This window comes from Amia ocellicauda, chromosome 22 (genome assembly GCF_036373705.1).
Source record: "Amia ocellicauda isolate fAmiCal2 chromosome 22, fAmiCal2.hap1, whole genome shotgun sequence".
In the NCBI taxonomy this organism is placed as follows: domain Eukaryota; kingdom Metazoa; phylum Chordata; class Actinopteri; order Amiiformes; family Amiidae; genus Amia; species Amia ocellicauda.
Genome location: NC_089871.1, coordinates 5,819,927 through 5,845,033, shown reverse-complemented (window position 1 = coordinate 5,845,033; position 25,107 = coordinate 5,819,927). Strand labels below are relative to the sequence as shown.

General features: G+C 38.2%; 3 protein-coding genes across 4 annotated transcripts; all 3 read right to left on the bottom strand.

Moving 5' to 3' along the window:
• Positions 1 to 402: 402 nt before the first annotated feature.
• Positions 403 to 7,606, bottom strand: LOC136718047 (intelectin). 2 transcript variants are annotated; one of them, XM_066695660.1, is made up of 8 exons: positions 7,374 to 7,606; positions 6,971 to 7,033; positions 6,138 to 6,296; positions 5,410 to 5,657; positions 4,917 to 5,075; positions 4,427 to 4,547; positions 3,058 to 3,161; positions 403 to 1,173 (listed from the first exon to the last, which is right to left on the bottom strand). In XM_066695660.1, the coding sequence occupies exons 2-8, from the start codon at positions 7,026 to 7,028 to the stop codon at positions 1,021 to 1,023; spliced, it is 1,002 nt and encodes a 333-aa protein (XP_066551757.1). In that variant the 5' UTR covers positions 7,029 to 7,033; positions 7,374 to 7,606; the 3' UTR covers positions 403 to 1,020. The 2 variants fall into 2 exon arrangements, with proteins under 2 accessions (XP_066551757.1, XP_066551758.1); XM_066695661.1 differs by having other exon boundaries at positions 6,138 to 6,260; positions 7,374 to 7,601.
• Positions 7,607 to 16,144: 8,538 nt separating this feature from the next.
• LOC136718510 (intelectin-like) lies at positions 16,145 to 17,964 on the bottom strand. The gene is given in 7 exon segments (XM_066696265.1): positions 16,145 to 16,312; positions 16,650 to 16,753; positions 16,868 to 16,988; positions 17,253 to 17,411; positions 17,509 to 17,691; positions 17,694 to 17,755; positions 17,955 to 17,964. Coding segments are annotated over 7 exon segments (792 nt in total). The 3' UTR covers positions 16,145 to 16,159.
• Positions 17,965 to 18,738: 774 nt separating this feature from the next.
• On the bottom strand, positions 18,739 to 21,767 carry LOC136718046 (intelectin). Its single transcript, XM_066695659.1, has 8 exons — positions 21,661 to 21,767; positions 21,469 to 21,537; positions 21,099 to 21,245; positions 20,542 to 20,789; positions 20,286 to 20,444; positions 19,901 to 20,021; positions 19,683 to 19,786; positions 18,739 to 19,340 (listed from the first exon to the last, which is right to left on the bottom strand). The coding sequence occupies exons 1-8, from the start codon at positions 21,674 to 21,676 to the stop codon at positions 19,188 to 19,190; spliced, it is 1,017 nt and encodes a 338-aa protein (XP_066551756.1). The 5' UTR covers positions 21,677 to 21,767; the 3' UTR covers positions 18,739 to 19,187.
• Between the last annotated feature and the right edge of the window lie 3,340 nt (positions 21,768 to 25,107).

Below are 25,107 nucleotides of genomic sequence, written 5' to 3'. Positions count from 1 at the left end.
AACATGCATTATAAATGTGTACCAGCTTATCGAGGCTTGATACCAGTAACTCTGCTAAATGTTTTACTAATATTTGCTGATGAGCAGTGTTGTTGTCTTTTATATCACATTTACCACAATTTGCTCACATGTATTTACAGTAATTGGAACATGACCATTTTGGCAATGACATGTTTGGAAACATAAAGGTTAAATGGCCAAACTGAATGATGATGCTACAGGCAATATCATATTTAGAAACTGCTGTGTGAGAACATCTGTATCAAGACAGACATGAGTCTAAGTCTGGTGGGATAAGGTGTCTTAAAACCCAGCTGTCAAGCTTTTTGTGGTAGCGATAAATGCATTTCACAGGTCAGGCTTCAGACAGAAACTCAGCACAGAGGACAGGGACTGAGAGAATTGCATGTTGGAATAGTACATCTGAAAAGCTTTTTTTAATCTGCTACATACATGAGCTTAACAATCACTGTTTTGATGTAATACAATCAAGCATGTAGCATTGCGTGCCAAGTAAACAATGGTTTAAAATACGTGCCTCACTTCAAAATGGTATGATAGGCTGGGAGCAGGCGGCTTATGAGGTTTGATTACAGGACCCTGGCCAGATAGTGTGCAATTATGTGCTGTAGATTCCCTTAATTAAACAGTTGAATCACAACTCATTTGAATTCAGTAAGTCAAATAAATGTACAGAGAAGGAAAAACATTATTTATAATCTTCAAGACACTCAACATCTGAAAACAGGCCTTTTTTCAAATTTAACTCCTGATTATTGTTGTAAGTGATACAGCAAAGAGATGAAACATAAAACACTTAACTAGAATAACTGATTTGAATTGGAAAGTATCACTGATTAAAAAAACAACTTTAGTTACATCCTCCTATATTTTGTATTTTATGAAGGAGAGAGAACTCAATCAAAAAGCATTAATACTTGTTTTATAAAATCACACATTTTGAAGTATTAAAAACAAGCTCATGATCTGTTTATACATCAATCAATCAAGGCCTGCTCTTCAGCGGTAGAACAGCAGCACCGCTGATTCTAGCATCTCCTTAGAAACGCTCCATCCTGTATGTGTTCCATAACCATTCCAGGCAAAAGCTGTAAAATCCCCACACTGGATCCCACTGCCTTCTTCAAAATATCCTCCTCCCCCGATACAGCACTGGAACAAAACACAGGATTCAACTGCTATGTATGCAGAGTTAAATATCATGTTCATATTCATTTAACCTGCACAAGCACTTGAATTCAGCTCCTCAGATAACACAGTGCCAGACTGATGGAGCTCACAGCATTTAGCAAGAGGGAAATGCAAGGGGAATTTGATATTGCTATATCGTAATTTTCGAACATGTGGAATATATTGTACTGTATTAACGATTCAAGGAAATCAATCAAAATGACACATTACAATTAAGCTTCACAAGTGTCACCCTTGTTTTCAGTACATTTATGAGACTGAAGAACACATTGGAAGGGATCTTAGACCATTCCTCCACAAAGAGTCTTTCCAGATCCTTGATATCCTTGGGTCTGCGCTTATGGACAGCCCTCTTCAAATCTGGAGACTGAGATGACCATTGCAAAAATGTTGATGTGGGCTTGGGATCAAAGTCTTGCACGATCCTTTCAGCAGAGGCAACCAAGTGTTTTGTTAAAATGTCCTGGTACTTAGCAGAGTTAATGATGCCATTGACCTTCAGAAGGGCCCCAGGACCAGTGGAAACAAAACAGCCCCATTGCATAAAGATCCATCACCATATTTTACAGTAGATATGAGATTATTTTCTGCACATCCTTCTTTTGACGAGATACCCATCGCTGGTGTGAGTGGCCAAAGAGCTCTACTTTTGCCTCATGTGACCATAGGACCCGGTTCCAATTCAAGTGCCAGTTCCATTTAGCAAAATCCAGGTGCTTACATTTGTTGGTTGCTCTCAATAAAGGCTTTTCTCTGGCAAATCATCCAAATAGGCTAAGTCTAATTGTAGATTTACAGACTTGGTCACCCTGTCATGCAATCACTGCAAACTCCCATTTGCCACCAGAGATCATCTCCTGAATTCTGAACAGCACTCCAGGCTTTCCATTCCTCACCACCATGTGCACATATTCTAGATTTCCCAGCCCTTCCATTTACTCACTCCTGCCTTCCTCTGATCCACCTATATATATCCACTGCTGCAGTGTCTTCTGACCTATGCTTGTTTTGCCTCTCCTAGCCTAAGCCTCGATTATTATTGATAGTGTTTGCCTTCCTGGATTTTGACCTTTGCCTGTTCCCTTGTTTAATGACTTCTGGACTTCCTTCAGTATCCTGTTTGCTGTGTTTTTGACCTTTTGTCTGCTTTCGTCAACAATGACTGTTGGATCTCCAGTATTGCCCTGTCTGCTGGTATTCGACCCCAAGTCCATTCCTGACCGGTTTCCTCTGCTCTGTGCCTGGTTACGCCACACCTCTGGCTATTCCTGTTTGTCAACCTTGGCACACCCCAAGATGAAACCAAGCTATAATTCGGTGGTGCTTAGAATCTTCTTTGCCTACCGAACCATCTTCCTGACTGTGCGTGGGGGCACTTGTGTCTCTACCAGACAGGTTTGACACTGCCCTAATAGTGGTAAGCAGTATATTTAGGTTTGTAGCATTTTTGGTGTACACATTGACCTTTATGAAGTTCAACAACTATTTATCTCTTTTAATTTGTTAGTTCTTTGCCTTCTTTACATACCTCCTTTCTCTACCCCAATGAAACAGGAAGCCATGGACGGCCACAATTCACTTCCTTAAGACCGAGACTTCGAAAAGTAGAATGTTACTGCAGATTATTTTTTTCTTCGAATCATTAGGAGTTCTAATAATTCTGTTAAAAATACGTTTTATCTGAGCAATTGTTATAGGTTTTCACATGTTTTTGAATAAAATATAGGTAATTACCTGTGTTCATTTTATTCAATAATTTTGGCTCATCTTAATCAATGCTGACAATAATTCTGGAAGTGACTGTATAGACACACACGTACACACACACCGGAGCATTGCACTCACATGTTCATTGTGACACCCAGTTGTTTTGACTCCTGAGCAGATGGCCATTGCTGCTCGTTCATAATTGAAAGTTCGAAATGATATGAAGCCTGTAACAAATGAACCTGTAAAGTAAGAAATCACATCCTTAAAACATATCATTGAAATGCCATATTTCAGCAATTATGAGGAGGATACGCTGGGAAGAGATATGACTTGGAAACAGAAGGGCATTAAACATAATTAAAAGAATGAGCTCAACTGAAACATGTTTTGTGGCAATTTATGAAAAAAGGAAGTACAGTTAAGTAAATGAATGTTAAACCAAATTAAGTGTACTGGGCAGTGGCATATTTTCAGGGGGGGGCACGGTATCATGATTTTCCCAAAAAAGAAAACAAAAAGCTCCCCACTTGGGATTCAAACCATGCATTTCAAGAATGCTGTGCACCCCAGTGTTTTGCTATACCCACTAGGCCATTCGGGCTGATGTTTTGATGTTGGAGGCTTACGTCACTTGTAATGTATTGATATACCATCAAGTAATGACAACAATAGGGTAGCGTTGCTACAACTACTCAAAACATATTTGCGCTCCACTATGACCGAAGACTTTATGGGCAGCACACTATTTATGGACCTCAAACTATTTAATGCTGATGTTATTGATGACACAACAGGAGACTTTAATTCACCTAGATCCTACATCAGTGGCGGAAACCACTTACTTCCAATGAAGATGCATATTTCTAGCAGGCGTACAAATAAAAAATTGTGCATCCTCACCCATTTCAATTACAGAGCTCCACCGAAATAGATCTAGATGATTAACAAGCACCAGAAACCGTGTCTAATTTGCCTGTATAATGTCAGATGATGTGTTCCATTGTGATAATGTGATAATCTGGTAACTCATAACTGGTAGGTTGTGGGCCCAAATCCTGGGTAAGGCAGTGGCAGTGTTAATCAAGGTACTTAACTTAGATTGCTAAAATAAAATGCCCAGCTGTATAAATGAGTACAAATGTAAGTCGCTTTGGATGTTTGAGTGAAAATCTGCCTGATTTCATGGAGATTTTGTGCTATGGTTTTCAACTCCGAAATGATTCAGAATCGCACATTTCAGGTATGTAAGTTTCAGGGGGAGGCCCCCAGACCCACCACCGTAAATTCATCATTCCTCTTCGCCCTCATTTTGCCCCTCCCCTTAAATTCCTGGCTACGCCACTGATACAGGTGATGCCTATGGCGTATTATTGGGTGTCCTAATGGCTTTTCTGCCATTGACTTCATGCCGCCCAGTGTAACACTATATGACATTTACATTTGAATGGAATCCTTTTCAAAACATGAAGCATGCAGTTTAGACTTCTGTAAAGGCTGTTCTTACCTCTAGAATTTGGACTATATAATTCAGCGGTAGAGGCCTTGTCTCCTTTGTCATAGACAATGGGAATGGATGGCCCGTTATCATCTGGACAAACGCCTGCCTTATATTTGACTGGGTAGCGCTAGAAAATAAGCAATAAGAACTGGTGAAAGACCCGCATCCAAAACTGAAGGAAAACAAAATGTGTATTCCCACGTTGCCTGCTAATATGAAAACAACAGGTGTTGTGTCCCATCTCTCTGTGGGACAAGGAGTTTTGAGAAAGTCAAACTGACAGGAATTTCTAACAGACTTTTCAGTTGGTTTGCATGATTTTTGAAGGATTGATGATACGAAAGAATTAACATTAACATCTGAAAGAAGCATCACCCCCTTAAAGCAGCTTTTCCAAGTTCCTGATTTTAAAAGCAAACACACATGTATTACAATATCACGCTTCCAAATGTGCTGATCTTCTAGATTAATGATATATCAAAGTGCAATTCTATACCTGGAACAACTGATAAAGGTTTCCTCCATACAGTGAGAAGAAACTGGTCTCAGTGTGGTACTTCAGAATGGCAGAGCTACTCCAAAACTGGGTTAAAGCTCTGTTAGGAACGTGCCACACTGAAATATCCTGAGCTTCGATGTCATAGTATCCCGGGTTCTGAAAGCAGGAAGAGAATAAAGACAGCAAAAATACATATGTAGCATCCCTGTAATATATTGATGTCATACACTGTATACATGTATAGACACTCTGTACACACACAGGCTTATGAAGAATTAATTAAACCCTCGCTTTGCTTTCACCCAACTCTGATGGAAGCATACAGTTTTTTTAAAGTTTATACCTACATGTATGATACTTTTAGCATCACCCCCTGTGATCAACAAGAAAAGAAAAGCATTGATGCTAGAATGCAAAATCAGATCAAAGCACTGGCTTGAAAAAGGTTGATGATTGAAACCAAATCCAAGAAGTTAGTCACCTAACCTACCTTATAGTCATCAGCAGTGGCCGCATCAGCAGATCCAAAGGTTACTGTGTTGACCCAGCTGCCGTCTCCTTCAGGGACATTGGCGTTGTTCCCTTGCTGGCTGGACCAGCGGTCACCCACCGTGCATTTCCCATAAATGTTGTTCTCATGGACGCTGGCCACCAGAGTCCAGCCGCCCCCAGCTGTGGTCATGTCACAGAAGGTCTGGTAGAGGAGCCCAGTTTTGCTCCTCAGATAGTAAAGACCATCTGAAAGAGTAGGACAGAGAAGGGTCATCTCAGGTGGGATTTGTAAAAGTCTTCATGATGAAACTCAATGTGTGATTCAAGTGCATCAAAATGTATCACCAAGTATAAAAAGTTGGAAGCAGACCACAACTTATCCACAACTGCATCTAAGTACAGAAGTACCATTGAGACATTGATCTTATCCCAGATCTGCTAGAGAAATGCATTGAGAAACATACAATACTATATAGTCTTGGCAATAGAAAGCCTTTGAATGCTTCAAGGTTTGGAGAACAGCATTTTTAAAGCAAATAACTGATCCATTAAGAAGTGTAACCTCATTAAATAACAGGTTGGTGAACACAGTTCTCCGAGAAAGGACAAACTCTCTTAATGAAGAGATATTCTAAATTATTACTTCTATATTATTTTATCAGAAAGGGGGAATAATTATAACGAATTTAAAAACAAATAAGCAAATCAACAAAAATGGCAGCCTACCTTTAGTAATACCATATTTCTCTTTTATTTCCTTGCAGCTTTGACCACGGTACTTGAAGTCGTCTGGTAGATTGCCCGAAACGTCGCCATTATTATTGTTGACAATTAAGTTGTTTGAACCTTCTACAATACAGAAAGTCCACACTTGATGGGGTGAAACTTTGAGAAGACAATACTAGTGTTACATATCTAGCCAAGCTCATTCCATGCCTTTATCAAACTAGTCGAATCTGGAGAGTGGCAAGAGAACTGATTTCTTTATTTCTGATATAGGTCATTCAGATATGGGCTGGCTGTGAATTTAAGGGCATTATTGCATTGGGAAGCATGAAATCACTAAACTCAATGATCAACAGGTTCAGCAGATACATAAAGTGTCAATTAGGATTCCTATGAACCAAGTACACTGGTCACACTTTAAGATACCGAGATTCCTCATAAATGAATATATGAATAAACACATGAATATGTCTTGCACTTCATCTGAGTTCCAATGTTAATCACATGTATAACAGGGTTAGGGTTAGGTTTCAGGTCCTGTAAATCCTGTAAGTTCTGCCAAAATAGTACTTCTATTTTTGTTTTACATATTCACGAAAGTCTGAATTATCATCAAACAGTTAATTCTGCCTTGCTTGACTGAGCAAACAGTGACCTGGCCATGAGGACGTAGCCAGCCGATCCCTCCCACACTATGGATTGAGCCAAGGAGCGCTGGGGTGGGGTTTGAGGTGAAGGAGGGACTCAAAACCACAAATTGTGCAAAATTAACTGTTTGGGGTTATCTAGACTCCTGAGCACATAGTTAATGTATACAGGAATACAGATAATACCTTGCAACAGGAGGCAAAGTGAGAGAGCAGTCCAGAATATCATTTTTGAGGAAAACATAAAACCTGAAATTAAAGACACAATTGTTAGTATTTGCTTATTTATTTTATTTATGTTGCCTTTTAAGGAGGAATGGTAAAGTGTCTTTTATGACATAGAGATTCCACATTCTCCTTAAATTCAGCTGAAGCTTCAAGAGGCAGTAAACAGCATGAAAATATTTAGATAATCACAAAAGCCCCATACTAGTATAGTCAAACATCACTTATAAGTCTTATGCACATTTCTGTTTGCACTGCAAACTCACCCCATTTATTTCACTACACTCAAGCAAAACATGAAAAACATACTTCATTATCTAATACACACATATTGAAATTAGTAATATTAACATCATTCTCTTACCTGAGACCTCGATGCCTCCTTCTAAATATGTGACCGCTTACCAAAGCTTTAAACAAGTCTTAAGTTAAAGTTTTACTCACTATTTGCTAATGGTGTGTGTGTGTGTGTGTGTGTGTGTGTGTGTGTGTGTGGTGCGTGTGAGTTTTAATACCTCACATACCATTGAGAAATAAGAAATATGTTCCAAAAAAACAAACCAGAGGGGGAGAAAAATTATGTTTTAGTACAGCAGTTCCCAAACTGTGGTGCGCGCACCCCCAGCGGTGCGTGAGAAATTGCCTCAAAAGTATAGGTGAGCAATAAAGACTAAACTGATTTCTCTCCAGGTGAAAAATACATACAACTTCCTTGTACTTTGAAAATGTTTTTTGGTGTTGTTGTTGTTCCTGTTGTTACACGTCTCTTGACGTTTAAAAAAACTATTTTAACATACAATTAAATTCAACATTTGTACTATTGAATCATCGTACAAAAATTTACAAAAACAAACAAAAAATCTGGTTTACTGAGCTGATGATGAACGGGGGGCTGGGGGGAAGAACGCAGAAAACTGAGACAAGGGTGGCATCTTGTGGTGAGTTTCATGGTGTAGTCATGACACCTACAGACAAAAATGCATTAATTAAAGTAGACCTATGTATGAGAGGAGGGCTCTGGGTTAACCTGTATTGATGTTTACTGTAATAAACTTGTTATTACAACTTATTAATCAGTGTATCCTGAGAATTTATAAAACCACTAGAACCAATTATTTAAAAAAAATGTCTCTGTGTCCTTTGTTTTCTGTGCATTACATGAGTTACATTTCCTACACTGACTGTCTCGCATCTTTTCACAGTCAGCATGTCATTGGTTTTCACTTTAATTTAGTATAAAATAACTGATCCTGCAAATCAGTCGAAGTCGAGTCGAACAGTATAAATAAATTAAATGCTTGGTTGACATTCTCCCAAAGTGTTTTAACGCAGAGCTCTTCCAGACACACTATCTCTGTGTTCCCTGGTTATTGGCAGGCTTTGAACAAGTTAAATGAGCAGTTTCATTCATCATCTCCTTCAATGCACTATTATTAATATTATATTATATTTTTGCATTCTGTTTTAGTGTTTTGTGTTACTGCATCAAATGACAATATACTCCGGCGATGTTCCAAGTGAAACTTTTATTTATTTTAATAACCTTAATGCAAGTCCGACTAACTGAACTGCAAACAATTAAGATCCATATAGCGTATATATGAAGAGTACTTTCTGGAAGTGAAGTCTGACACTGTTTGATAACAGCCCCACACAAATAATTCAATCTTTGGGTTTTAAATAAGCAACACACAATGTCAGCATGGGTTGCCTGTTATAATTAAAGAAGAGGTCAACGCTCTGTTGCAACAAACAGAGAATAACGCAACATTCGATGACTATATTCTGTAGAGTTGAGTGTTGTTGGAGAGGATGGGGAAGGTAGTGGACCAGACAAGAATGGAGAACAATAACACTTCCTACTAGTTTAGAAAGCAGATGATAACAGCAGGGGGGAACTGCAGACCAATAGCACATTGCAATAGTAACTCTAAAATCATAAGTCTTGAATGACTAGCATAGGTCCTAATTGGGAAAAATAAATTAAATTCATATTAATTGATAAACAGCCTGGTGTCAGATTTACAGGCAGATCCATGATGTTCTACACCTCACCAGTAGTTCAACTAATTTTGTTAGAGGCGGGACAATGTGAACAATACGGCCTGCCGTGAGCCATGGGAGAGCGGTGAGCGAAACTGGGAGAGTGGCAAGAGGGACTCTGAAGAGAGAGCACAGAGAAACAACTGGAGCAGTGAGAGAAGATTGATACAGTTAAGGAGATGCTTAAATAAGGAGGAGTTTGAGGCAATGGGGCAAACTTTGGTTGAAAAATATTCAGTCTGTCCCAAAAGTCTAAATTAATGACTTTCATTGACTCCTTGTCTCCTCCCCCCATCTCTTATCTATTAGCTAATGAGGGAGAATTGAGGAGAGGAAGAAAAGAAAGTGTGGTTTGTTATTAGTTTCTTTGGTATTACGTTGAGCTAATGCTTGTACAGGTGGAAAAGTATCTACCTTGCACACGTAACACAGTGTCAGTGCCGATTATAATACTGTTCAAAGTTTAATGTGGCCATATCATGACAGAGAAGGTAGAGACGTTACATTTACTTTCAACTGGAGTCTTTAGTGTTGGTAATTTTAGACCATATGTGTCGTTGTGCTGAGTATGTTGTGATTCTATTTTCAAATACAACCCATAAATTGAAATACAAATAATTTAAAACCAAGAATATCAAATACTTTTTTCATATACATTCAACTAGTAATTGTGAAACATATGGAAGCATATAGTGGACTTGGATTAAATAAATACATACATACATAAATACTGAAATATATATATGGTTTTACAAGTAATTGTGAAAAGGAATTACTTTGAACATAATCAGTTATTTTATCCAAAATATGGCACAGGGACACAAAAGGCCCTATTGAAAGAATGAACCATATATTTATTTGATCATATATATATATATATATATATATATATATATATATATATGAACCATATATTTTTTGATCTATTTAATAATGTACTTATTTCAATAAACATTTATGTATTTCAACATATAATTAAGTCTGTGAGGTGCCATTAGGGACATAATTGACCCTGTGGTATATACACTATACGGAGATGCATACATCACATACTGAGACACACACACATTACATACTTAGATGCATACATCACATACTGAAACACACACACTACCTACTAAGACGCATACAGGGAAGGGAACATTTTCATTTCTTAAACAATCAATTTGAATTATTGTCTGACTGAGGACTGATCTCACTGTATATGGAAGTATCTCAGTATAGTGTGTAAGCGAAAATCTCACTGTATGCAGACGTGAAATCTCACTGTAAACGGAAGTCAAATCTCACAGTATGCATCTCAGTTTGTTGTGTGTGTCTCAGTACGTAGTGAATACATCTCAGTATAGTGTATGTACCACTGGGTTGAATTATGTCACTAACGTGCCTGACAGTAAACAACAACAACTTATCATTTTTTAAATGTGTTTTTCACACACACACACACGCACATACATATATATACATATAAACCCGCATAGTTGGGGGGGGGCCCATAAGGCATTCGTGCCCGGGGGCCCAGAATTTGTTCCAGCCCTGTTTGAGGCAGAAAATTTAAATACTCTGCAGGGGAAGGTGTCCGTGTATCCCTGCCCCCCGTTACTCTACCACGCCAGCCTCGAGAGCGGGTGGGCGTCTCCGGCTTATGCAGTTTCTAATGCTGTTTTCAAGGTGGCATGTCAGTCTTGACCAATTGTGATCTGCAACGACACCAGGACTCGTCTCACTCACAGCGTAATAACGAAAAAACAACATGGGCAGCAGTTTAAAAGGTGAATAGTTATTTGTTACTCCATTACCTACTTGAATCTTTTATTTGCTAAATGGAACCCATGAAGCATTGTTTCAAGGCTGTGAGCAGGTGCAGGATGTAAAAAAAGGCTCCAGTCCTGGGGGGCCACTGTGTCTGCTGGTTTTTCTTCCCACAGGAGCTCTCAATTATTCAATGAATGTCATTATTTTATCAGGTAGATTTCACATTTGAGTTTTACAGCTGATAACCTAAAATATGTTGATTAATCCTCCTGACACATCATTCATGGCCCTGTATTAAGCAATGTAGCAATATACCTGCTGCACTGTATTAATAAGCACCTGTGTATAAATGTTTCATAGGTATGCATCTAGGCCAGGCCAGTGTGGGCAGGGCAGAGTACCTGTGGCCGGTGGAGAGTCGTGTACGTGGAGATCCTCGTCCCCTGAATCCTCGTTCATGAAGTAAAGATTTGTGTTCCATCAAGAAACAGGTCTATAATATACTGTACTACAGCAACACTCACAGACTCAGAATGAGGCTAAACGTGAGTGCGTGTGTCCGCATTTTCACATAGTTTTTAGAAAACAAGAGACAGGCGGATACTGCAGGTGTCGATTTATTGACATACAGTGCCCAGTCTATGTCAATCAAAATAGACACCATCCAAAACAGCAGATCAAAGAACTAACACAAATATGTGACATCACTGGAAGAGTGAAAATGTGAAAATGGCAATGGGACAAGAAGAACAGATCAAAGATGGACAAAGGAATATATGAAATGGTGACGAAAAAGACCTAGAAGGTGGGAAGATTAAATGATAATAAAGACACTGATAATATAATATATATACACAAGAAACTTTGAACATCCCACGGAGCACCATTAAATATTTTATTTAAAAATGGAAAGATATGGCTCCACAACAAACCTGACAAGAGAGGGCTGCCCACCAAAACTCATGAACCAGGCAAAGGGGGCATTAATCAGAGAGGCAACAAAGAGACCAAAGATAACCCTGAAGGAGCAGCAACTCATCAAATACAATGACAACAGTAACAAACTTAGGTCTATGATATTATGCACATGGTAAACTACTTTGTACAACTGTATTTTAATGAGATGTAACCACTACCGATAGATACATAATACAGTAACCTTTTGTCTATCTGAATATACAAAAAGGCTTCTCCAACTCACATCCTCAGTTCTTTTCTTCACGTCATGTGAGAGGAGGGCTCCGGGTTAACCTAATCTTTACCACTACAACCAATTATTAAAAAAAAACAAAAAAGCTTTACTGGGACAGATGGTAACAATATGTTACATTTCCTACACTGACTTCAGGTATTACATAATATAAGGTAGGTATGAGAAAATAACTTAATTTAAGTTGGGAATGTCCTGGTAGTAGAAGAAATAGAATATGAATGATCACGGCCCTTGATTTATACAAAATAAGTCGTTGGTTGTGGATTTAGATATAGAAACTACATCGAGTGATCATTTCATGCAGATTAACTCAATGAACTAAACATTCAGGCCCGTCTTTGATTAAGTCTACATGAATGATAAAGCATTCGATGTATTAAATCAAGACAGTACAGTGCCAACAAGGCTATGAGGCCCCGCCTCCCGGACTCGAGCAGTGACGTAGTCTACAGGTAGAAACCATGGAAAATGAACGGCTGTGTGATCTGGTGACTCGACCTTGACATTCTTATACTCTATATGATGATGTAGGAGCATTTTAATGAGGACTGTCCTCCATAAGTGGGTGGAGAAATAGTAACACAACCAAATGGAACAGTATATAATGTGATCCATGTTATATACAATGTGAGAAACATGTTCATGCTGAAGACCAGACCAGACCAGTCCAGAGATGCTTTTCCTGACATACAATCTTTAATCAATTAATTCAGCTGGTCGGCTTTAACACTGCAGTGGAAGGATATGGGTCTGTACTTCTATTGCTTCACTGAGATTCTTATCAGTGACAAAAATATTTAAAGATTAAATTGATCCCTCTTCAGGTGAAAAATATATTAAACTTCCTTGTTGTACTTTGGAATTGTCAACATTTTTTTTGATGCTATTGTTATTATTTAAAAAATAATACAATTTCAAGAAATGTATAATACAATTAAAAAAAAAAGGGTAAATTTTAGGATACAATTAAATTAAAAATGTGTAATACGGAATCATATTATCCGATGGACTGCTACAAAGAAAAGTGTATAAAATGTGATCCATGTTATATACAATGTGAGAAACATGTTCATGCTGAAGACCTGCCTATTCTCTCTGACGCTCTACTGTAGAGAGGATGTGCTCTCATGTTCCCCAGCAGGTTCATGTCAACAAGCTTATTTATTCTGCTCTCAATGCTGGTGGCTTTTTTGTGGTCTAATGCAACTGTCAATATGCTGCCCCTTACTACGGTTTGTTGAATTGACACACTTCAGGATTGATACATACCATATTTGGGTCACTGTCCCAAAACATGTACCACTAGAGTCAAAAATATATGCTGGGGATGGCTGGCCTTCCCTAGTCACCCGCAAACTCACTGATATATTTTCATTTATAAAGCCATTCTGGGTTTGCTACCTTCTTATTTATGCATTTCTATTCTTAAAAAATGTGGTGGGTACTGTCTCTGTTCACAGGACTTTATTTTGTTAAATGTTAGAACGGAATTTGTACTCTGCCCCATTGAAGCTTTGAAAAACGTCTCCCTCTTGGTATTTTAAAATCATTGATGATGCATTTTGAAGCTGATTCCTTGTCTTTTCAATGTTTTTAATTTGCGGTTTCTATGATTGTAAATTATGGCTGTGATTTCTTTGTTTTTCTTCTTATTAGAGTACTTGTATGTCTTATATTGTATTTTGTCATTTTTATATAACGACTTACTATCCTAGCCTATCTAGGCCAGGACGCTCTTAGAAAAGAGATTTTTTATCTCAATGAGCCCTTCCTAAAATAAAATGGGGACACCATGCTGGCATAAACTAATTATTTTTAATTATTGCATCACACTGCATACATTCTCATCCAAATTTTTTAAAAACACCCTATATTTGTGTGGTTATATGCATCGGATAATATATCACAGCTCTGTAGTTTCTATTCAATACTACAATGTGAAAATCAAATAATGTGCTTAAAGACAACAAATTATTAATTACACGAAAATTACAATTTCACTATTGAAACCATCACATTTCTTCATTTTGTGTGTATGCTAACAGTGCATGTTGAGAGATTAATTTGTATTTATTTATTTTACTATTGCCAAGTTGGTAATCAGACTCTATGGTACATGTTTTGGGAAAGTGACCCATATTCACAAATATTTTCACAGGTAATTGCTGCGAAAATTGCCAAATGAAAACAGTCCTCGCAATAATAAATCATTATAATTTATATAAATTATAATTTATAGTGCCACTGAATATCACTGGATACATTTTGCACTGTGAAAGGAAACATCCCACCAAGCCTCGTCAAGCCCCTCTGTGTGAGATGGTTAATAAACGCATCCCAACACAAAGACAATCCGGACTATTATTAGAGTTTCTGAAAGGCTGCAATTCTGCACTGTCTGTGGCCAAATTAAAATGATCCGGAGGCAACGGACACCCAATACACCTGCAGTATAAATACAAGCTACAAGTACTTGTCTACCATGTATAAAGTTATGACATTTTAAAAGTTTTCAAGTCTGGACTTTTAAATGTTGAATCTGATATCATTGGAGAGGGGATTAAGAATTAAAACAAGATGGTACTTAGCATCTGCTAGCACAGAACATTTTAATCAGGGGATAAAATTAACTTTTTTAGCCACTAGCCACTGAGTCTGGTAGAAGGAAATAACTTAACTTGGTATTTTTACTAGCCGAAGGTAAACATCACCAGAAATGAATGAGGGTGGGTAAATGTGTTGTGAACATGTTCAAACATTACATTTATTCAGGTAATTAATCAATCACAATAACAAAAGCTAATCCCACACCTGTATAGATTCTTAGACAGGTGTGTATTAGGGAAACGGAGCTGGATAGAAAAAACGTGCTCCCACACAGTTTCTACTTGCAAGTGTAAGGTCTTTAACCAAAACACTGCATTCTGTTGAATTATAACACTTGCATTTAGAGACTTTCGGCCTATTTTTGCTTATTTTGGCGTTTAATGCATACCAGCGTACATTGCCCCATTCTCATAGTTGAAAGGTCTAAACGTTATGTAGCCTGGAACAAACTCTCCTGTAAAACAAGTTTCACAAAACAATGTGCAACTCATTGAAATATAAATTTAAATGAATGCTTGATGACAGATCTTTATTTTCATACCTTGAACACTTGGGTCATACAATTGTGTGGTGGACTGCTCGTTCCCAAAGTCATACACAATAGGAATAGCCGGTCCCCTGTATCTCACTGGATAGCACTGAGACAAAATGGTTCATGAGGAGACAAAGCTTCAGCAGGTAGTTGAAAAAACATAAAAGAAACTAGAAAACAAAAACTGTGTACCCATTTTGAAGTTATATATCATTGGTATTTAGAAATATCACTATGTGTCACTATATTAGAAATATGTTCTGTTAATATATAAATGATACTGACATTCAGATTATTATTTTTTTTATTTCAGTCTCTGTAAACCTTGTTTTACACATTAAAGCACTGCACTAATAAAGACCAGTCTCATGTTCCCCATGTCAACAAGCTTATTTGTACTGCTCTAAATGCTGGTGGCTTTTTTGTGGTCTAATGCAATTGTCACTATAATCTGTATCCTAAATTTTAGTAAAGTTATGTTTATTTGCAATTGTTTTCATATCTAACTAAATAACAAAACCAATCAAACTTTCCCCACACAGTATGCAGGATAACATTAAGACCTAAACCTGATGTGTAGATGCGGTCGGTTGGGAAGTGGTTCATCTGTAATGCTTGATTAGAGGAGTCAGTTGAATTTGTGTGTGTGATGGGGTGTCATGGATGTGCCGGATGATGTTGTAAGCAAGAATTGTCAGGACTGGTACATACCATATATGCAAATATTTTCAAAGGTGATTGCCAACATCCAACATTAATTAATTTTCTAAACCTTTATTTAATCTCAAGGATAGCAAAATTAAAGAAATAAAGCAAAACCATTACCTATACAAATAAAAAAGATATGGTGATATTCCCCTAATTTATGGTGACTGCATTTTTAAAAGTACAAAAATATAATACAGGACTTGTACAAATACCAGATGATCCAGGGCTTCCCCACAATTCCAGTGTGACACAATGATCGTATTGTGTAAAGGCTTGCTTACAAGCCAGCAATTCAGCGGTAAAACAGCAGCATGGAAGACTCGGTCATTTCTCTGGATGCACTCCATCCTACATGTGTTCCATAGCCATTCGCGTCGAATTGTGCGAAATCGCCACACTGTATTCCATTGCCTTCTGGAAAATATCCTCCTCCTCCCACACAGTACTGAAATGAAAGATGGGATTCTCGTGTTAAATTAATGCCTAGTAAAACATTCGGTATCATGTCACATGACAAGTAGGTTTTACTCATACTGCACAACCATTGGGAAATTTCCAAGAGTTCACTCTGTGTCTGTCTGAGTAGTGTTATAAGCTTTCCAGATCACAGAGTAGAGCAGTGCTTTATGTTTCTCATTGAATAAGTTGAATAGGTTTATAATGGCTGTGCGCAGACAGGAGGGATAGTAGAGCCACATTAAAGTTTGTTAACTGTTCAAAGCAGTGCAATGTTTACATGTACATTTCAGAATGAGAAGAACACGCGCGTAAGTTGTACTCACATGTTCAGTATTGCACCCAGTTGTTCGGACTCCTGAGCAGATGGCCATTGCTGCTCTCTCATTATTGATAGGTCTAAACGTTATGAAGCCTGGAACAAACTCTTCTGTAAAATAAGAAACAAGATTCACAAAACAATGTTTAACTCATTTAAATATTGCGCTTTCAAGTTATTTTACACAAGTACATTTATTGCATAATTTGATCTTCATTTTCTTACCTCGACTGTTTGGGCCATACAATTGGCTGGTAGACTGCTCATTCCCAAGGTCATACACAATAGGAATAGTCGGTCCCCTGTTTGTGTTGCACACGCCTGCACCGTATCTCACTGGATAGCGCTGAGACAAAATGGTTCATGAGGAGAAAAGCCTTAGCAGGTAGTAGGGACAAGCAAAAACAACTATTTACCCATTTTGAATTTATATTTCATAGAAATATGTCACTATATTAGAAAGATGTACTGTTAATATGTAAATTATACTGACATTCAGATTTCTTCTAGTTTTCAGTCTCTGTAAACCATGTTTTTCATATTAAAGCACTGCACTAATAAAGAAGACCAGTGGCAAACAATGCAATGAGCTACACAGGGCTCACTATACCTTGAACAGGTAGAAGAGGTTTCCTCCAAACACGGTTAAGAAGCTGGTTTCCGTGTGATACCGCAGAATGGAAGACAGAGTCCAGTGCTCCATCTGGGCATTGTTAGCAACATGCCACACGGACACGTCTCGGGCAGTTAGGTCATAATATCCTGGATTCTGAAGAGAGAAGGAGGAACAACTCACAGAAATAAGCATTCAATAACAACATAGATACACACACTAATATATTTAGTGAATATTTTGATCAACTCACCTTATAGTCGTCAGCAGTGGCCGCCTCAGCAGATCCGAAGGTCACTCTGTTGGCCCAGCTGCCGTCTCCTTCAGGGAGGTTGATGTTGTTCCCTTGCTGGCTGGACCATCGGTCGCCCACCGTGCATTTCCCATACATGTTGTTCTCATGGATGCTGGCCACCAGAGTCCAGCCCCCCCAGCTGTGGTCATGTCACAGAAGGTCTGGTAGAGCACTCCCTTTCTGGTGATCAAATAGTAATGACCATCTGAAAGGAAGCAAATGGAAAATTCAGATCAATGTTTACAGAAGCTCACTTTTGGGGAAAGTTGAATGCAACTGACTGGTCTAGGATTGTGTGCACACAAGGAATGGCAGCTGGCTGAGCTGCTATTGATAGAAATGATGGAGATGAGCAGAAGTCTTACTTCAAACACACTGAGGTCATCAGACCAGGTGTTATTTACTGGAGTCCATGATAAGAGAATAATAATTAAAAAAAAAAAATCATAATCCTTGAACCACCAATCACTGAAAACATACTAGAACAGGGGTGGCTATCCCTGGTCCTGGAGAGCTGCAGGGTCTACAGGCTTTTATTCTATTCAGATTGTGAACTGCTTAATTGAACCAATTGTGGGTCTTAATTAGGCAAAATGTCCCTGTGTTCAAGGTATCCATTAATTGGTAATTTAGAGAGACCTGGAAATCCTGCAGGATTGCGGCTCTCCAGGACCAGCGTTAGCCACCCCTGTACTAGACCATTACTCTACCTAGAGGAGACACACTCTCAGTGTCTCAAATTTCCATACCTTCACGGACATTGTATAATGTTTGATTTCTTCGCAGCTCCTGGCAACATATTTCATCTTCTCCACGAACCTCTTCACCTCAGGGTTGTAGACCAGTACTATGGTGAATACTTCTTTAATTCTATGCATTATTTATGTTGTGTGATTGTGTCCTTAAACATGTTATTTGGTTTTATGTTTTACTGCAGTTTTTTTTTTTATCTGATACCGGAAACCAATATCTGGACCAACCGTGGCAGCACATAATCAGGGTTAGCTGGTGTGGAACTAGGTATTGGCACTTAGCATCTGTGAGCACTGAATATTTTAATTGAATTTTCCTGAGCATGCCAACACTTCTCCTAACAAAAAGATGAAAAATAGGAAGGTTTGCGAAAATGTGTCACTCATAAATATTTATGTTAAGGTAGTAGGCAGCAGACGGTAATCCAACAAGTCATTCATTTTCTAAACCTTTATTTAATCTCAGGGATTTAAATATAATTGCAAAAATCATTACTATTACAATAAGACTTTTACAAATAAAAAACAATCCCGGGCTTTAACACCCACCCCCTATTCCAGTGTGACACCATGCTTGTGTAACAGGTCCCAGGAATAGGACCACGTGAACAAATGATAATCCTGTGAAACAGGAGAAAGAATTAGACATAACAGTTCTGGCTTCTTTTCAGTTAGGCGTCACCCAAGTCCCAACTGCCGATGTTAGGGTGTGAAGCCCAATGTGTGGTGTTCTTTGGATGACACAAGTACTAACCCATTTATGAGACAAACTTTAAAATATTACATTAAAATGAAAGAAAATCACAAATAAACATAAAAATGTAACAGTACATTTTGAGTGTGTCTCAATTGTCATGCGTAAAGGTTTGCTTGGAAGCCAAGAATTCAGCGGTAAAACAGCAGCATAGCAGACTGGGTCATTTCTCTGGATGCACTTGCTCCTACATGTGTTCCATAGCCATCCCAGTCAAATCCTGAGAAATCGCCACACTGTCTTCCTTCACCTTGCGGGAAATATCCTCCTCCTCCCACACAGTACTGAAATGAAAGATGGGATTCTCGTGTTAAATTAATGCCTAGTAAAACATTCGGTATCATGTCACATGACAAGTAGTTTTTATTCATACTGCACAACCATTGGGACATTTCCAAGAGTTCACTCTGTGTCTGTCTGAGTAGTGTTATAAGCTTTCCAGATCACAGAGTAGAGCAGTGCTTTATGTTTCTCATTGAATAAGTTGTGCTTTTAGGTTTATAATGGCTGTGGGCAGGCAGGAGGGATGGGGGAGCCACATTAAAGTTTGTTAAATGTTCAAAGCAGTGGAATGTCCTGTATTTAAGTTTTGGTATGAGAAGTACACGCATGTAAGTTGTACTCACATGTTCAGTATTGCACCCAGTTGTTCGGACTCCTGAGCAGATGGCCATTGCTGCTCTCTCATTATTGATAGGTCTAAACGTTATGAAGCCTGGAACAAACTCTTCTGTAAAATAAGAAACAAGATTCACAAAACAATGTTTAACTCATTTAAATATTGCGCTTTCAAGTTATTTTACACAAGTACATTTATTGCATAATTTGATCTTCATTTTCTTACCTCGACTGTTTGGGCCATACAATTGGCTGGTAGACTGCTCATTCCCAAGGTCATACACAATAGGAATAGTCGGTCCCCTGTTTGTGTTGCACACGCCTGCACCGTATCTCACTGGATAGCGCTGAGACAAAATGGTTCATGAGGAGAAAAGCCTTAGCAGGTAGTAGGGACAAGCAAAAACAACTATTTACCCATTTTGAATTTATATTTCATAGAAATATGTCACTATATTAGAAAGATGTACTGTTAATATGTAAATTATACTGACATTCAGATTTCTTCTAGTTTTCAGTCTCTGTAAACCATGTTTTTCATATTAAAGCACTGCACTAATAAAGAAGACCAGTGGCAAACAATGCAATGAGCTACACAGGGCTCACTATACCTTGAACAGGTAGAAGAGGTTTCCTCCAAACACGGTTAAGAAGCTGGTTTCCGTGTGATACCGCAGAATGGAAGACAGAGTCCAGTGCTCCATCTGGGCATTGTTAGCAACATGCCACACGGACACGTCTCGGGCAGTTAGGTCATAATATCCTGGATTCTGAAGAGAGAAGGAGGAACAACTCACAGAAATAAGCATTCAATAACAACATAGATACACACACTAATATATTTAGTGAATATTTTGATCAGCTCACCTTATAGTCGTCAGCAGTGGCCGCCTCAGCAGATCCGAAGGTCACTCTGTTGGCCCAGCTGCCGTCTCCTTCAGGGAGGTTGATGTTGTTCCCTTGCTGGCTGGACCAGCGGTCGCCCACCGTGCATTTCCCATACATGTTGTTCTCATGGACACTGGCCACCAGAGTCCAGCCGCCCCCAGCTGTGGTCATGTCACAGAAGGTCTGGTAGAGCACTCCACTGCTGGTGGTCAAATAGTAAAGACCGTCTGAAAGGAAGCAAATGGAAAATTCAGATCAATGTTTACAGAAGCTCATTTTTGGGGACAGTTGAATGCAACTGACTGGTCTAGGATTGTGTACATACAAGGAATGGCAGCTGGCTGAGCTGCTATTGATAGACATGATGGAGACGAGCAGAAGTCTTACTTCAAACACACTGAGGTCATCAGACCAGATCTTATTTACTGGAGTCCATGATAAGAGAAAAAATAATAATCCTTGACCATTACTGAAACCATACTATACCATTACTCTACATAGAAGAGAAACACTCCCAGTGTCTCAACTTTCCATACCTTCATGGACATTGTATAATGCTTTGATTTCTTTGCAGCTCCTGGCAACATATTTCATCTTCTCAAGGAGCCTCGGAACCTCAGGGTTAGAGTTGGTGAAGCTAATGTTCATACGTGGTGCATCAGGCAAAACACTGAAGACTTCAGCTACATCCAAACAAAAGATTAGGAGGTGACATCTTACAAGTGTTACAATATATCACATTATTTTTATAACTTACCCATTTATACAGCTGGAACAATGTAGATAAAGAACCATGCCCATCTGGGATTGAACCCACAACTCTCCACTCAGGAGTTCAGAGCCCAAACCACCAATCCACACAGCTGCCCTCATATGGGACATACATCATAAACATGCAAGACTTACTTGAATTGGAAGTGCATATCTGAGCCTCAAGCAAAAACGAGAGCACGAAGAGCATCCACTGCCACATTTCTGAAAGAAAAAAAACACTTGAAAAGTCTTTTAAAATAACTTGCTTGATTAGAACAGTGATTGAGAAGTTTCTCCACACAGGAAAAACTAGGTTCAAAATCTCTATTGTGAGAGATTACATACCTGTAAATGTTTTCATGAAATAAAATCTTTAAATCAAATTCTTACGGCAGGTCGGCTTTAATACTGCAGTGGAGGATGTGGGTCTGTATTTATATTTCTTCAATGGGATTCTTATCAGTGACATAAATCATTTAAAGTAATTGAAAACAACACTGCAATGCCAATACTGTGCATTAGGAGGAACACGCAGGTATTTCAAGGTGAGCAATAAAGATTAAACTGATCTCTCTGCAGGTGACAAATACATGAAACTTCCTCGTTGTACTTTGAAATTGTCAACAAGTTTTTTTTTGTTTTTTTTTTGCTTGTTGTTGTTACAAATTTCAAAACATCTACTGACATTTAATTAATAGAATAATACAACTAAAAATGACATGACATTTTAACATACAATTAAATTCAACATTTGTAAACTGAATCATATCATCAAGTCAAATTTACAAAAACTAACCAAAATACTGGTTTACTTCCAAATGTATTGTCATCTCCTAATTATGCATGTAGTGGGAAAATGTATTTACATAAAGCAATCACTAGTTTCTATTTTCTCTTTTAAGGGGGCTACTTTATTAGTTCTTCATGTATTTTTGTGTGTAGGTCACTCAATCAACTACTGTCTATAGGTAACTTCAATCAACTACTGTCTTTTGATTACTTCAATCAACTAAGGGCTCGTTCACACTAGAGGTTTTTGACATATTCAGTATGGTTTGGTTTGTTTGGGGAAGAGTGTGAACAACAGATTTCGATTGGTAAATGACCCGAACCGAAATGAACTGAGACCACTGAAAGAGGTGGTCCATTTGGCAAAGAACTGAGTTTGGTTCTCTTGAAAAACTTGAATGTGACTGGAAGGTCTCGGTTCTTTTGCAATCAGGAAATGAACGTCATATTTCACCTAATAACATGTAGTTTTGACTGTACAGCAGTACCAGCGAGTTAAGATAATATGTAGGCAATTTGTTCATTTACTTATTGTTAATGGTAACATCAGTAATTTTAAAACAATTGGATATTGGAGTATTTTCATCAAGGGCGTTACATCGAAGCATTTCTGTCATTTATTCTAAATGGAATAAAATACCATTTAATACCACAATAAAATGAAACATAAAGTTGACATGCATAGAAGCTGCATGTGGACGAGTCATTTTTCATTCATTTTGCGTACTTTTCAGTACTTTTGTTTGTGTGAGAAAATAAGTGTCAGAAATAATTAATTGATGTTAAATACCTTGTTGAACACACCCCATTATGTTTAATGTTTTATGTAAAGTAGCAGTATATTTTAAAAGCTATACATGCAGTAAAACACTCCTAGATGGATATTTAGGGGAACATCGCACTACTGTTGTATATCTGTAGGCAAACCAATCTTCAACACTGATTATAATATTCACAAGTATAGTAGCCTTTTGTTGTATTCAATAACTGCCTACAGTCTGTTTAAATAGACAGTTGGATGTTCACTATTCAGACTGTTGTCATAGATTGTGAAACTGAATTGCTTTTGCTGGTCAGATCTACGCAGAATGACTTAATGTAACACACCCATATAGGCCTAGTATTTGTTTGGTCAAATGTGTTTTGGACTACTTTGTGTGGACTACTGTATGTAGTTACTGTATTACCTTCATATATATATATTTGTTATTATACGTGTTATACTGCCATATGCATTAATCAGCAAAATGTAAGTACTCAGTGTTTTAGCAATATAAAACGAACCAAGCTCACTTGATTATTGCAATATGAACACAAGTGATCCGATGCCATGAAGGAATTGGTGCTTAAATCAGGTGTCAGGACTGGCGACGGCTCTGGTATAGTCCTCCCAATTGGTAATGGCTGTCTTTCGATTTGAAAGGGAACGATAGGTTATTATCATAACCCCAGTGCCCTGAAAAAGAAAGACAGCCATTGCCCTTCAGGGGTCGCTCGGCCTGATGACCTTCCTGATGAAGAAATGGCAGGCAGCTGCAGTCAGGGGGCGGGTCTTCCTCCTGCCAGCAGGGCCCCTATTGGGCAGCTTTGGTACATGTTTTCACTGATCAGAAGGCTGTTCCCATCCAGTAATGGCTGTCTTTCTTTTTCAGGGAAGCAGGGTTATGATAATAACCTATCGTTCAAAACGAACTCAGCACGTTTGTACACAAGGCAAGTGTGAACAGCGAGCACACTAATACATACATTAATTTGAAACTAACCCAGTGTGAATGGGGTTAAACAGTTAAACAGTATAAAAAGGTTGTGTGTTTTAGGGCACAGGTTGAGGACTTAAAACAATGTCTTTGATAAACATCTGCTGCCTGAAGAAAGCTGAAAAAATACTTTGTACAACTGTATTTTAATGAGATGTAACCACTACCGATAGATACCTAATGCAGTAACCTTTTGTCTATCTGAATATACAAAAAGGCTTCTCCAACTCACATCCTCAGTTCTTTTCTTCACGTCATGTGAGAGGAGGGCTCCGGGTTAACCTAATCTTTACCACTACAACCAATTATTAAAAAAAAACAAAAAAGCTTTACTGGGACAGATGGTAACAATATGTTACATTTCCTACACTGACTTCAGGTATTACATAATATAAGGTAGGTATGAGAAAATAACTTAATTTAAGTTGGGAATGTCCTGGTAGTAGAAGAAATAGAATATGAACGATCACGGCCCTTGATTTATACAAAATAAGTCGTTGGTTGTGGATTTAGATATAGAAACTACATCGAGTGATCATTTCATGCAGATTAACTCAATGAACTAAACATTCAGGCCCGTCTTTGATTAAGTCTACATGAATGATAAAGCATTCGATGTATTAAACCAAGACAGTACAGTGCCAACAAGGCTATGAGGCCCTGCCTCCCGGACTCGAGCAGTGACGTAGTCTACAGGTAGAAACCATGGAAAATGAACGGCTGTGTGATCTGGTGACTCGACCTTGACATTCTTATACTCTATATGATGATGTAGGAGCATTTGAATGAGGACTGTCCACCATAAGTGGGTGGAGAAATAGTAACACAACCAAATGGAACAGTATAAAATGTGATCCATGTTATATACAATGTGAGAAACATGTTCATGCTGAAGACCTGCCTATTCTCTCTGACGCTCTACTGTAGAGAGGATGTGCTCTCATGTTCCCCAGCAGGTTCATGTCAACAAGCTTATTTGTACTGCTCTCAATGCTGGTGGCTCCTTTGTAGTCTAATGCAATTGTCACTATAATCTGTATCTTAAATGTTAGTAAAGTTATGTTTATCTACAATTGATTTGAAATGTAACTAAATAACAATAAAAGACAATCAAACTTTCCCCACACCTTATGCAGGTCAATGTTAAGACATAAACTTGATGTGTAGAACTGAGCAATCACTTGGGAAGTGGTTAATCTGTAATGTTTGATTAGAGGAGCCAGTTGGACTTGTGTGTGTGATGGTG

Bases quoted from the DNA above. Each gene is read 5' to 3' on its own strand.
- LOC136718047 (XM_066695660.1), bottom strand. From the start codon at position 7,028: ATGTTTTCCTCAAAAATGATATTCTGGACTGCTCTCTCACTTTGCCTC. The intron at 5,076-5,409 runs GTAGGTTAGGTG...TCCTGCTTTCAG, and splicing joins CCACTGCTGATGACTATAAG to AACCCGGGATACTATGACAT. The intron at 4,548-4,916 runs GTATAGAATTGC...CTTATTTTCTAG, and splicing joins ACCTTTATCAGTTGTTCCAG to CGCTACCCAGTCAAATATAA.
- LOC136718046 (XM_066695659.1), bottom strand. The intron at 21,246-21,468 runs GTAAGTCTTGCA...GTTTGGATGTAG, and splicing joins GATATGCACTTCCAATTCAA to CTGAAGTCTTCAGTGTTTTG. The intron at 20,445-20,541 runs GTGAGCTGATCA...TTCTCTCTTCAG, and splicing joins CCACTGCTGACGACTATAAG to AATCCAGGATATTATGACCT.